The sequence below is a fragment of the Perca flavescens genome, chromosome 7, assembly GCF_004354835.1.
Source record: "Perca flavescens isolate YP-PL-M2 chromosome 7, PFLA_1.0, whole genome shotgun sequence".
In the NCBI taxonomy this organism is placed as follows: Eukaryota; Metazoa; Chordata; class Actinopteri; order Perciformes; family Percidae; genus Perca; species Perca flavescens.
In genome coordinates, this window is record NC_041337.1 from 30,170,806 (window position 1) to 30,186,389 (window position 15,584).

The 15,584-nt window shown below is 40.0% G+C and overlaps 1 protein-coding gene across 1 annotated transcript in view; it reads right to left on the reverse strand.

The window, feature by feature from the left end:
* LOC114559361 (copine-9) overlaps positions 1-1,038 on the reverse strand; it is an 86,201-nt gene extending 85,163 nt beyond the window's left edge. Inside the window, exon 1 of the mRNA XM_028583956.1 lies at positions 855-1,038. Within this exon, the coding sequence (XP_028439757.1) occupies positions 855-934 (80 nt within the window). The 5' untranslated portion in view covers positions 935-1,038. The remainder of the gene's footprint in view (positions 1-854) is intronic.
* Between the last annotated feature and the right edge of the window lie 14,546 nt (positions 1,039-15,584).

The window sequence follows — 15,584 nt, forward strand, 5'->3', positions numbered from 1 at the left end:
GGGACTGTACAGGAGCAGCATCTATTTATTATTCAGGAGTGGATTGGAGAGTCAGTCAGCGCACTGCCAGGCAGGCAGGTTGACAGTCCACCAAACCGAAAGAGAACCTGGGTTTTACTGCTTCGTCAGTTAGTCAGTCAGCCAGCCAGCCAGCCAGCCAGTCGGTAAGCAGAGCAGCCGACCATGCAGCTTACCTGCCACCAAACAGTACATTCAGGTGTGCTGCTTTGTTTCAAGCTTATAAAATCAACATTAACAATGTATTTTTAGGATGATTATCACTGACTACTTACCAACAGTCTTTCCACATTTTGTGTAACATTTTATGAAACTACATCATGCACTAGACCATCTATACCCGGATGTTTGAGCATGCATGTCCGTGAATATCAATGGTAATCTACTTAGGGCATTGACTGGATCTCATGAACAAATCAAGACAGTCTAAAGGATTTTTAATCGCTTTGATGCACACTGGAGGCAGCTGATGGGCTTAAACATTTACCTGAGAGCAAAGGGCACCAGAGAGTAAAAACACAGAGACAGACAGACACATTCACACAAATGCATCGTTAGTTACTTAATTAATGTTAATGTTACAATAATCAAGATTTGCTTAATATAGGCGGTGGAGCTGTGGATGCACATCAGGGAATAACATCAGCAGGAAGTATCACAGGTGTTACATCAGAAGAAGTAAAAATAACATTCACCGCAGACACATCTAATTAACTTCTGTCACTCCGATGCTGCTCGATTGCTAATCTGAATATCATGTCAGACAGATTTTACGTCAGACTTTTATTCTGGGTTTAAACTGAAATCTATTTATTTGTATGAGAAGTTGACCTTACCGGCACGAAACGGTAACTTCTATTTTAGTTGCAGGGACTCTGGTGTTGAGCGGATCGAATTCCCCTATTGATGCCATCATCTCGACTCACGACGCTAATGAGCATCCACAAAGAAAGAAAGAAGAACAAGAAAAGATGATCATTCACAATAGGATCGTGATTGCTGTAAATCCATTGTCGAAGAATCTCCCACTGGTGTTTCCCTTCTGGAGCAGCGGAGGAGGGAGGGAGAGGGAGAGGGGGAGAGAGAGAGAGAGGGAGAGGGGGAGAGAGAGAGAGAGAGAGAGAGAGAGAGAGAGAGAGAGAGAGAGAGAGAGAGAGAGAGAGAGAGAGAGAGAGAGAGAGAGAGAGAGAGAGAGAGAGAGAGAGAGAGAGAGCGCTGTGAGGCAGATTTAAAGTTCATTCATCCTTTGTGCGTTCATGGTGCGCTCCTGGTGTCTGTCCGGGAGGAGGAGGAGGAGGAGAGCGCAGCCAACCGGAGGCACCGGCAACAGCACCATGCCCGCTCTCTCCCCCCCCCCCCCATATGTCATTTATTCACTAAACATACATTCACCTGTTGCATGTCACCTGTTACTCATCTAGCTTATTAACGCCATTGTTTCCGAGGCATCAATTGACACAATTAGTTACTACCTAACCCGGAAAAAGCGTATATATTTCAGTGTTTACTTATATATAAACAGGCATTGATAAATAAGCCATAGACTGAGAATCAATGACCATAAAAAAACAAAACATAAAAACATTAACAGAAATGTTGATTACACTTGAGTAAATAAAACCTGGAAGATGAAACTGAGATATAAGCGCTCCTATTCAAGTTTATGTTCTGCTTTTCAACGGTTGTTTGCTATTTTTGGATCTCAATTCTTATTTATTTTGGTGCTGGTGATTTTCCTTTGGGGCTGACTAAAGCCTCCTCTATGCAGGAAAAACCCAGTATGTTGTTAGGCAACAACAGCACTTTGGTTAAAGGAGACATTATCATTAGGTTCATACCTGCATTTTTGGGGTTCTACGCATGTTTAGCAAATTTAAAGGTTAAAAAAACCCATTATTTTTCTCATACTGCCTACTTCGATTCACCCTCTGTCTGAAACACACCATGTACTGTAAGTGTCTGTCCTTTAAAAGCCCCCCTCCCGAAAAGCCCAGTCAGCTCTGATTGGCTTGTTATTTTATGTTATTTTATGCATGCAGCCACAAATATTCAATTATAGTGCGTGGAAAGATACACTTGGAAGGCAGAGTTACTAATTTCCAAGCTAGATTATTGACCAAAATAGGGCTGGACGTTTTTTGATCCCAGTCCGTCACTGAGCGCAGGTATTCGTCATCGAGGGTGGCAAGGAAGCTATTTCCTGTTGCTAGGTAACGACAGCTGTTAACTCATTGGTTGCGCTTTGGAAAGGTCAGTGGCAACAAGGTCAAAGTTGAAATAATTTGAACTTTGAGCGCAGCACAATGCGGAAAATCCACTCTCCCTATAGGAAATCAATGGAGCGGCCAGCGCTAAGTGGTTTTGCCGCCTATCATGTGTAGGCGCCTTTACAATTTCAGTCAGTACGTTTACATGCACACCAATATACCCCTATTATTCCGAATATGACAATATAATAATAATACAATAATAAGGCCATTTTCTGAAAATAGCATTTTCCGATTAAAACATGTGGGTTAATCCGGTATTATTCGGGTATAAGAGGCATTCTATACAGCGCATTCGGAATATGCGTGTCAATCAGGGTTTCTACCTCAGTTTACGAACTCTCGCCTGTTTACGGCTTATGGCCTGCTCTGTGCGTTGCTATGGTTGCTGTAAACAAACCAACCAGTCAACTTTGAAAAACATCCTGTTTTGCACGGCTACATATAAACAAGAATAATAGTGGAATTCTTACTTTCATCAGCCATGTAAACAGCTTAGTTAGAATATCGTCTTTTTCGGAATTAGGGCAAAAAACTGAATATTATGTGCATGTAAACGTAGTCGTGTGTACACCACAAGGCAAAATATACAGCTCAAGAGATACAGATGTAAGGTTCACAAGCCTGCTGTTGCGTGGGTGAGGTGTGTTGTATGTGAGAGGAACCAAGAAGCAGATAAATCATCACGTTGGCCAGAAGGTTTGGTGTGAAAACTGGTAGACTTCTATTTCCAGTTAACTACAATCTCAAACGATTCTACTGCTACTCCTTAAAGAAACCTACTTAAAAACACCTCTCACATTCTACTCACAGGTATAGGATTAGAGCCCGCCTCTCCAGTTCAAACTGGCCAGTCAGGTCACCACTCAGGTCAGCAATCAGGTGTGTATCATCTTCCAATAATTAACCTTCATCCAAACAAAAATCAATACTTCATTTTTGTTAATTGACGTAGGAACTTAAAATAAAGAAAACCCAATAAGAATATACAGTATGTCTAGTAAGTGAGGGAAATAAAATAGCTAAATAGTGAGGGAGCGGGTCTATGTCTGAAGTGTAACATTTCACACAAGTATGCCACAGACAGGGCTTGCACCAAAGCAGCAAGCAACAGACACAAGTTTGTGCACATTTCAGCCTCAGGTTCTGAGATCACAAACTCACACTGCCAGTTACAAACACCTCGACTAATGAATCAACAGTAATCCCTTCCATAAACCTAATGATATATGAATGAGCATCACATAGAACTTAACCACAAGAAACGTTAATCATGCTTAGCTGCTATGAGCAGATATTTTACTGCAGGAGTGCATACTATAGGACAAACAAAAGAAACATGTTAAGACGATGTTTTGTCAATGGAAAACTTTAAGAAGTGATGTTAAAGAACCAGGTTGATAAGCAGAAGCAGTGCAAAAAAGTGGCATTTATTAAAGGTGCAGCAAGTAAGACTTATGAAACTAACTTTCTGTCACATTTGCTGAAACTGACCCTATGTTCCAGTAGAACTACATGAAGCAGGTAATTTAAATTAAAAAAAATTCCGGCACTCTGGCACCACCTACATCCTGGTGTCTAACTGCGTGTCAATCACGCATTCATTCTCCCTTGTGGGGGGAGAGGCTTAGCAGACCGTTTTGGGCTTTAGCAGAAAAGGGGGAGGGACTGAGAAGTTGTTGATGTTCACATTTTTGGGCTAAGTCCTGGATCTTCACAATCTTACCTACAGCATCTTTGACAAAATTCAATTCAATAAAGCTGCATTAAACTAAAGCAAAATAACACCAAACAAATGAGAACTGTAGCCTCACAGCAAGTTGCCAACTACTGAATGACATTTTACCTTCTCACCCAACTGGAACCTATACCACCTGCACAGGTAAGTTTGGAATGAGCTAAACAGAAATCAAGCATCCAAATCACACAGGATAATGAAAAACCAAATATACAAGATCTCTTACGGTAATTACTGCAGACATCACGTGTCATTGTGTACCCATCCATACCAATGAGCACCCCAAATACTATAGAATGTCCTTTACTGGAGAACTGTGTTTCCTCTCTTCTAGTCTATATCCACGACGTTCAACTTCCAGGATTGCTCCGGTGCTGCTGGATATTCCGCCTGATGTCACCTTCCCCTTTCTTTGTGTTGTAATTTTAATATCCGGTGGATTTCTGAGGACTATGGTTAACTGCTCCTCAGATCTCTGCAGGGTAAATCCAGACAGCTAGCTAGACTATCTGTCCAATCTGAGTTTTCTGTTGCACGACTAAAACAACTTTTGAATGTATACATGTTCCACCAAAACAAGTTCCTTAGCACCGTCCAAGATGTTTGGGATTGGTTTAAAGAAATGCCAATAAACCAGAGCATGTTTTTCTCCCATCCTGGAATGCTGTGTGGACTAGCCAGACCCTCCTCATCAGGGCTGTGGAGGAAGGTCCACAATCGCGAGACTACCTGTCTTCCTACATCTGAACAGAGCCCAGCCCCTTGCTGCTAAGAAGACACAATGATGCACACCTGTTACCAATTTCCTTGATTGATCTACTGATCAGCTGATCTACCCCAACATCCCAGGCAGAACAACCGAAATCTTATCAACCCGTATACAAACAAACTAAACAAGTGTCTGTCATTTATACACCTTGATTGATGACGTATGAAATAAATGGAGCAACTAGGGGTTAAGTGTCTTGCTCAGGGACACATTGGTTGATGTATCGCAGTGGGAATCGAACCCACATCTCCCACACCAAAGGCATGTGTTAAATCTACTGCGCCATCCCCACCCCCGGACTTCTTCTAAACGAGGGCGCACTTCCAACTTTGCGTGGAATACCTGCAGAACAGGGACATGTAAGTAGTTCTTTTGTAGATTATGGTGAACTAGTGTGTGTTGTAGCAGTGTTTTGCCATTTTATAAAGAGCTAGCATGCTAGCGCTAGCATGCTACGGTTAGCCACCTTGTTTTGGCTAGTGACGTAGAAAGCCCTGCCGATTTTGAACAGCTCATCGGCGACTGAAGGCAGGACACATTCAGAAACCCGTATCTCACTCAAAAACAGCATGGATGTTTTTTTTTGTCCAAGTTTGTATGCGTGTGAAAGCACCAGAGACCCACAAAAAAAAAAAAACCCCCAAATCCCAGAAAGTGATTTCTTTCATAATAACACAATAATTAAAGAAAAGACAATATACATAGAAATGACAACATAAGAGAAATTCATGAGAAGAGAATGAAAAAAAAAACAATAAAAAAGGCACAGAGCTAAAAGTAGAAAAAGTGGCAGTAGAAAAAGGCAAAAACAAACCACATTAACTAAATGCCAGCGTGAATAGGTCTTCAGCTGAGTTTTAAAAGAGTCAACAGAGCTCGCGTTTGTGACATAACTGGAGAAAGGCAACCTTTTCACACTCACTTTTGTAATAGCAAAAAGGAACAGTTACTGGTACACCATATACCACATATAGTATATTCACTGGAGCAGGTAATCAAACAGTCGGGCTCGCACACTCGTGGTCAATTAGCTCAACAGAAGAAATAAGCTGTCATCTTCTAATGAGATTTCTGCGCTTCTAAATCTGGAAGGGCTTCTCTGTAATTTTCCATTAATCAGCTCTCTTAAAAAACATCATGACACACTCTTTAAAGCCTCCCACTGTGACCTAGGCACCAGAATGATTCTTCTATTTGGAGCTTCTGCAAAAAATAGCCGTGTTTTGAGATATTTTATCTTTGGAAAACAAAGCTACAAAGGTCTTCGAGAATCAGACAAAAAGGAAGAAAGGGTGTGTAAGTTACAAGAACAATAGGGGAAAGGGATTCAAACAAAGGCAATGTTAACATTTAGTATAAGACTAAATGTGAAGCAGCTTGAGCTTCTGTGAAACATACAGGTTGAATCATTACGTGTCCAAAACAGACTCATCTGGTCCGGACGTGATGAACAGTAAGTGTGACTATATCAGTTCTCCCTTGCATGGTCACACAGCAAAAAAAAAAAGAAAAGACAAATAGATGTTGTTCGTGCGTGTGTGCAGATCAACTCAATTTTGCAGCTGATCAGGCAGAAATGGAAAATTTTCACGGGCTGAGAAAAACAGCAGCAAGAGAAATGAGGAGTGAGTCAGAAATGGAGGGCAGACCGATGCAGAATAGGGGCCAGATGAAGAAATGTGAGAGAGAAAAAAGTAGGAGTGAATGAAAAGAGTATTGTGACAGGAGAAAGAAGAAAGTCTGGTTATTTAAACATTTTCCACTTATTTTCCATTTTCTGTCTCTGGATGATCTATTAATAAAGTGGTTGGATGATAAAGCAGTCAGTGGCTTGGAGAGTGTGTGTGTGTGTGTGTGTGTGTGTGTGTGTGTGTGTGAGCAGCGGCTAATTATTCAAGGAGGAGAATTCCTGTTTTGTTTCCGTTTCACTGCAGAGCAAAGCAGGCGTCTGACAAATAGAGAAAACCTCCAGCAATGATGTACTGTAAATAGAAAGAAAACAATGGGCCTCATTTGTTGATGTTCTTCAGGTATTTTTACTTCCTTTTCCATTCCGTGTTACATCTGCTGTCCCATCTGTAGCGGTCACTGTGCTCTAAAACCTTCTCAGAGAGAAGTCATGAGAAATACTGAGTCGGGGTTATAAAAAAAGGATTTGGTGGACAAGACAAACGGAGTTATTTGCATATTTCTGGTTCTTAAAGTACAGACTTCAGATTAGTGTAATCACCTACCTTTTCTCACCAAAATAGACAATGTAAAAACATTTATACATACGCGCACACACACGTATACTCACATGCATTCATACACACGCAGAATATAATACACACTCATACATATTGATACACTTATATACATTGCTATGTTGTATCAATACATTTTAACAGAACTAAACTGTATCATATACACAAAGCATGATGGGATATCAAGCCAATGTTTTTGTATGTGTCTATTGTACTGTGCTTTTTTCTGACCCTTAATTTCTCAACACAAAGAGTCTACAGCCATGCTAGCAGCTTTGTGAGGCTGTACTTAGGCACATTCACTTTTAACCGAATGCTGATTAACAGGTGTAACATTTACCATCTTAGTTTAGCATGTTTACATTTGCTAATTAGCATAGAAAGTACAACTGAGGCTCATGGGAATGTCCATCCATCTATCTCCATCCGCTTATCCGGGGTTGGGTCGCGTGGGAATGTCATGCTGTATAAAGTTTTGCTCGTACGCACATGTTCATCGTTCTGCACAGTGAAGCCCACACAATAGTGGGCTTGGTTGAGTGGTATATATACAATTATTTTACAAACAAGGCATCTTCTCAGTTCCTTTATGATCTGATATGGTGAGAATTCTTATGGTTTTCATTTCTAGTATGAATACAGGGTTTGTATACATTTTCCATATCACTATGCAGTATAATTGTATGAAACTATAAGCGGTCATGAACCAGCTCATAATTCCCAACAAAAGAAGGGAGACCACACATTACATATTGAATTAACCCTTGTGTTGACTTTGGGTCAAATTGACCCATTTTCCATTTTTGTTTTATATCAGAAAATATGGGACGTAGAAATAAGCGCTGAAAATGTGTAGAAGAAAAATTTTACAATTTAAAACATTGGAAAAAGCAAAAACAAACGAAAATAGGATAAACCATGTATTTCAGTAATGTAGCGAGCGTGTGGAAAACAGAACCCAAAAGACAAACCAAAAACAAACCCTGCTCGCTGTCAGGACCAAGAGAGATCTCGTGTGATGAAGGGAAATGAGGAAGAGTGGTCTCAGGTGTGGCTCATCTTCCCCGCCACACCTCTGACAGCCTCCTGAACAGCTCACGGGAAAAATGGCAAGAGCCACCCACAGAGTGGGAAGGGTCATCACACAACCCATTCTGACTAAACAAATATTTCCTTTATACCAAAATGCTATGTATGTAGATCATTTTAATGTTCAGATACATCCCTGTTACTTTTAAATAAGCAATTTCAATTATTTTTGTCAGACGCAACAGATCCTCATATAGTATAGGTCTCCTGTAAACAGCATGCGTGTCTCCTTTCTGCCACATTCACTCTGATTAGGATATGGTAAGCCGGTCTGAGTGTGGTAAATGAGATGCTTTCGCTCCTCAAACATGTTTTCTCTGATAGGTTAGATGGATGAACTGGCCTCTGCTTTAGTTGTGTGTTTCCTACTGTGTTTCTGAGTGTGTCTAGCCTCTCAACACGGGACCGTTTCCAATTTCCGGCTCAAATCCCAGTTTGAAATGCCTTTGATGATGTGACAGCATATTTGATTCGCAAGGCTTGTGTCCGAATGGCCCAAACCTCAGCACAATCCCTGCCAACAAGCAGTCTGTGGTAAGCTGGACCAGCATTCTGCAGACGAGACAACTGAAAACAACCACACTTTGAGTTCAATAAATCATCTGAAACCGAGAGTAAAATAAATATTGAAGCTGTGAGATAGATCTCTCAGTCCAGCCACAGAGGAGGCAATTTACTCATAGCTGATTCTCAGTTATTGTTTAAGGGTCGAGGGTCAGAGTGTGATGTGAATTTTGATCACGTTACTGCGCAATTCCGTCCACGTCTTCGCTCTTTATTAAAAACTAAGAAGTAGGAGTCAAAGCACCAGCACAGCAAATCTCTCTTACAGAGGGATTTCTATTTTGCTTTTTGGACAATGTGCTTTGCCGCTGAATTTAGCAGTTCAGCTTTCAAAGGCTGAGTTGAGACGACTGTGACATAATTAGGAAGAGTAGAAAGCCTGTGCCACAACACAGTAGTTGCGGCCACTGAAATGAAGAGCAGTCTGTACCATAACATATGTACCAGGTTTGATGAAATGCTACCTTCTAGTGTTCAGTGCGCAGCATTACAACTCAACTATTTTGTATGGACATTGGTTCGACTTTAACTATCGGCATGCCAAATAGTTTGTCAACGCATTTCACATTCGATTTTTCAGTCAATTTCCTATTCATGTTTCATAGCTTACAACATCCCACATCCGTTTCATTTCAAGACAGAGAGGAAAATGAACTCTTAGATAAATGGATATGCAACTACAAACATGCACACAACAAAGCAAATATTTTAACCGAAGCAGTGTACAAAACAGTTTAGCATTTAGTTTTCTAGCGCAGTGGTTCCCAACCTTTTCGAGTAGCGACACCCCGGAATAATGAGGTTGGTGTTCGCGACCCCTCCCCCCTCGACAACGAGAAAACAGCTGCAAACCGGTGTAAACTACTGTTTCTACGCGCCTCACCCTGCTAATTTTGAGTGATTTTTGCAAATGCTCTGATTAATACATGTAAACAAATGAGGTTTTTGCTTTAACCCTTGTGTTGTCTTCCTGTCCGTCATGCACGTTATTCTGGATCAAAATTTTAAATTAAAACGTTTATTTTTCTGTTGCTTTTTTTCCAAGTCTTTTGTCACTTATTCCGATGTGTGATGCTTGATTTTTTTTCTGCGCTTGTTTTTTTTTTTTTTACATTTATTTTTTTTAACATTTTTCTATTTCTTTTTACATTTTTTTAACGTTTTTTCTGACATTTGTCATTTTTTCAACGTTCTTTTATTAATTCTTTTCTTCAAATACTATAAAATTAAATAAAACACCCAAATTCAATAATAGTAGTGAACGGATCATTTATTTTACTTGTGAAGAGCATTGCATGGAACCATCCACATTATTTTTTTGGACAATTTGTCAAAAAAAAGTACAACCCAAATTTCTGATGTAGATACTTTTTGAAAATAGGTCAAATTTGACCCGAAGACAACAGGCTCTGTGGATTTTTTATGCATTTTTGACTTTTTCTCTTCCCCTGACCCGCCTTCAGACCCCTTTCTGTGTTTCACTACCTCTTGATTTACAAATGAAGCTCTGAATATAACACTTGAAATGTGCCAAACTCAAACAGTCATGTAAAAAACATTCCCCAGTCTAGAATATGTTTTCTTTTTTTGCTCCCCAAGCATCTGGCGAGCCCAAGAAATAATCTTGTGACCCCCTTGTCCACTGAGGCTCTCTGTAAATAAAAGATGAGGGATGATATAATGTATAAACACAAATAAATGAACACAAAGAAACAGTCCTGCGTAGGCCAAGATTGGAAAACTGGAAACCACATGGGGGAAAGTGATTTTCATTTCAAGAAAATTAAAATGCTGCTTTCATGCCACATTGCACCACATTTACACTATCCTGGTTGACACCAGACCCTTCTCAGTTGTAACTGAGACTGGGTCTAGGGAATCTTCATTCACAGCGCATTTCCAAAGGGGCGTCACCAACAGAAGCCGCTCAAATGGCTCTGGGCGCAATTGGATTGTCCTTCAACCAATCAGATCAGCAATCCGGGTGATGTAGCAGCGACAGCGGCATCAACGGGTTGCTGCACTTTGGTGGCCGTCATGTTGTCTGTAAACAAAAAGCTGCTCGCCGTTGCTGCGCTATCGCCATCGTGTAAAGATCGTAATCGTGTAAAGCCCGCCTCAGCGGTTGTGATTGGTGCCTCGATTTGGAAAATTTGGAAATGGGCTTGAATGGGCTCTGGGCCAGACTGACTTGCAGAGCAAATCTCAAATTTGCCGGAAGTTCGTCAGGGTTTCCCAAGGCTACATTTACACGTTTTGTGTATTTCAATCATCGTCTTATGATGTCATGTAAGCAGTGATAGCATAGTACAGCATAGCACTTTGATGGGGAGATGCCCCCCTCTGTGGGATTGTCATTATATTTATATATAAGTATCATATTAATCTCATGGGGTTGAAATGATACTCTATGATAATTTGTTTCTGTTTACATATGTTCTCATTTTAATTTTAGTGTTTAATTGTAGCTACTTAGAGTGGCTATATGTAACTTTCAGTTTGTTGATTTTAGCGACCTCTTGGACAAAAGAGGTGGAATAAAACGTCTGTGCTAAATGGAAGGGGGACGTAATTTAATGTGGGCTACTGGTGTACAGCCACATCGAGAATTGTAAAGTTATATTATGATTGAAATAGACATATTACATACCTGAGGGCCAGTTCAGGGTCGGTTTTGAATAATTTACAATCCCGTTATTGTCTCCATCTGTTTATAGCCCGATTGAGTTTGACTCACATTATCGACCATTGTCTGTCATTTTCCCTTTTAGATTTTAGTTGTTCTTCGTTTAGTTTCCTTTTTTTCTGTGATGGTCCTGCCCCAGTATCAGCCATCACTACAACAGATAACTTCTAAAATAACATTAACATACAATTAGGCCTATATAAGGAAATCTCCTGCTTCATTTTACCTGGCTCAAAAGGCTGGAAACGCTAACACAGCCTTTCCGGTGTTAAACATAAACAACAGAGTGATGATTTGCTGTATAGTTAAGACATTTTACAACACATCATGGTTCATGGACAAGTAGATTTGCCAAGTGTTTTCGTCATCCTTTTCAGCACCACGGACAGCGGACATTAAGTTTTTAAAAGGTCTGGTAATATTTAATATTTCTCTTACTGTCAACACATCCCAAGAAAAAATAAAACCAACAATGAATTCACCCTACTAACAGGTATTGTCTGTGTAGCCAAATCCTTATATATCTTATTTGTGAAAATAATATGATTCTGCTTATCAATGCTGAAAATAGTCCCCAAAAAATGCACAATTTCCTCTGGTTTGAGTAACGTTTGCTAAAAACTACAGAGCCCAGCTGTTTTAGGAAATTAGAGGCTTTAACTCATATCTAAGATACACGTTTGAGTATATCTTTGTTACTAGTTTTCAAAGATTTTAGTGAGAATAAATGGGTTTAAGGCTGAAATCCACAGAAAGTATTGACAGACATATGTTTTCATGGGTTTTATTAACAAAAACAAAAGCTGAGGATGTTGTGAGCCTTATCCACTGGATTTTATGAGCTGTTTTTGGAAATGTGTCCGGATCTAACTGTATTGTAGACGCTCTAAGATGGATCACTATTGGAAAATGACTTTTCCCATTGCACAGTTGCTGTTCACTGTTATTCCAGCAGATGGCAACCTAAGACAAGATCATGTAAAGTAGTGTGTGCTGAGATGGAAACATGCTTGGAAATCAGAATCAGAATCAGAAAAGGTTTTACTGCCACAATAAGCACACGTATGTAGAATTTGCCTTGGTGATAGGTGCATACATAAACAAACAAGCAAACAAACAAACACGAAAAAAAAAATATACATACAAAGTAAACGTTGCATGAGAAAAAAGGTTGAAGGGGCTGAGTGCAAAATTGCAAAGAATACAACCCATTCAGCCTTTTTTCTTATGCAACAGTACATGTGTCATATATAATTAATATAAAATGATAAGTAAAAAAAAAAAAATTATAATAATAATAACTGAATTTGTATAGCACCCTTCATACTTAAGATGCGGCACAAAGTGTTTTACAACACAGAAATTACCTGACCTAAAATGAGCATAAAAACATGGATACGATAACATAATTAATGGAAAATAGAATTGAAAATCAAACACACCTGACAACAATAAAAACAAGACAAAATAAGATAAAAGATAAAATAAATAGAATACATAACATAAGATCGAAGGTAAAACCCACTAAATAAACATAAAAATATTAAAATCAGTGCCCATGTTGGGGCATCAGATGTAAATAAAGACATGCACATATTGTAACCACCCCTTCCTCTTTATGAGGTGTTTTTTCAGCTGCAAGAGGCTGACATCATGTCCTCAAATCAGCTGGCAACGCCTGCCTCTGACTATCTATTTTAACACACATACACACACGAGTGCAGTCATTCAGACATTCACACACAAGTCCCAAACCCTCTCTTTCTCTCTCACTCTCTCTCTTTCTTTCTCTCTCTCTCTCTCTCTCTCTCTCTCTCTCTGAAAACACCTCATTCCTCAAGAGGCGTCCCTGAGCTGTGTACGAGTCTATTTTCTTCCACTGACATGTCCTCACTCCTCACAGTCACGCTGTACCTTTTTTGCTCTCACTCTGCCAATTTTGTTTTAGCACACACACATGCTCGCACACATCACACAATCCCCACACACTGCGTGCACACGTGAAAGTACACATATACAGGAACACACACACACACACACATACACACACACACACACACACACAGCTTGTCAACTCCCCTGCACACGTGAAAGTACACGTATACAGGAACACACACACACACAGCTTGTCAACTTCCCTGCTGCTGCTAACAGATGGAGGCCTCGGGATGAAGAAAGATAGTCTGAGTGCTGTGAAAGAAGAGGGCAAAAATACATGTTTGTTTAGACAGCATCCAGATGTGTTACATGTGTTCTGAGCGAACAATGTGGCCATAAGGTATGACAGAAAGAATTTCTGTCATACCTTGTGCATTAACCAAATTTCTATATGAATTATCAAGCATGCGTGTAGCACATAAAGGGACGTGCTTTTGATCCACTAAGATCTCTGCCTGAGGACCAAATTTGGGCCCTATAGTGATCATCATACGCAACAATGTTCCACCTCTAAAGCACACACTCTCTCACAGGAAAGAATAGTGTGTAAGCTAAGTTGCTGTATCATAATTGGAGGGATTTGTTGCTTTTACAGCAAGAATTTAAGCCCTAAATGTGTCATGAGATAACCTCTTTTGGGATTTGGCGTTATGTGAAAAAATGACTTGACTTGACTCACAGACCACTGTCTTGGCCTAGTTTTCATGAATGTGCTCGCTTGAGGGCAGATGCGTTTCTCCCCAGAGTGAGTAACAGAGCTTTTAATGGACAGAGAATGAAGGCTTCAATGGTTCAGGCAACATCTGGCCCTGAAGAATACAGGAATACAGAACACTCAGGAAGGCAGCACTGTAGTGCACTCTGTGCTGTAGAGCAGTCATTTTACGTTCTTCATGTGGATATATTCTGTAGTGTTCACCCATTCTATAATGATCCCTAGCACAATTCGCTAGAATTTTTTTAGCCATGCTTGCATCATCAAGTCAAGTCAATTTTATATATTTATATAGCCCCTTTTAAATAAATCACAAATTTTCCTCAATGAGCTTAACAATTTGCACATTATACAACACCCTCTGTCCTTAGACCCTGGCTTCATATAAGGAAAAACTACCCCCAAAAAGACCTTTAACAGGGAAAAAATGGAAGAAACCTCAAGAACAACTGAGGAGAGATCCCTCTCCCTGAACAGACCATGTGTAGAGAATAACCAATGTAATAAAATTACAGTATAGACAATACAAATGACCAAAAATATACATAGAATGTAAATATATATGAAGAAAATAAATCTGTGAGGATGCCAGGTGTTGACAGCCAGCTACGGCGCTTGGTCAGGACCCCTTGGCGTCACATTTTTTAACACTCTGGGTAACCCTTTTGCAGAATTTTTCAACATGCAGGGTATGGTTAGGTTTAGGCAACCAAACAACTTGGTTGGGTTTAGGACACGTTTGTGGTTAGGGTTCAAATAAATGAGTTTGTTACATAACAATTCAATTTTATTTTATTTTATTTATAGTATCAAATCATAACAGAAGTTTTCTCGGAACACCTTACAGATTAGGTCTAAACCACACCCTATAATTTATAGAGACCCAACAATTCCCGCCAAAAGCCAGCATTTGGTTGTCAGTGGGGAAGAAAAATGTCCTTTTAACAGGCAGAAACCTCGGACAGAACTGTTGTGCTGCCATGCTGCCATGCTGCCATGCTGCCATGCTTGTGTGCATCATCATATTGCTTGCTGATAGGCTAATAGGCTACTTATAATTACATAGGATATTTAATGCATGACTTGTACAAGTAAAAATACTCAAGTCAAAGATCACCACTTTTCGCATTTGATGAAAATATATTTACATACATATACATATTGTTTTGGACATTTCACATGTATAAAATTCCACATACTGTACGTTTGTGTAAATGGACTGAGAGGATAGGATATACAGTTATAGCATCATTGCATTCACTAATTAGCAGTGGTACGGAGTATTTTGATTGCAGGATTGGCTCCATCCTTTTTTTTTCATCTCACACGGCAACACACATCTTCTCCCATTGGGCTCCCTGAGTCAAAACCGTTGGTCTATTTGTTGGTCTAATTTCAAATTCAAGGAGTTACAGGGGCGGAGGCGCGCTTGGATGCAAATTTCCCCTTGCTTGCTGCTGCTGCTGCTGCTGCGCCCCCGTACGAGAACGCGCTCCATCGCTGTCCTCAGTACAACATCAGCATCTTCCGGGGGGCGCGCAGAGAAACGGGAGG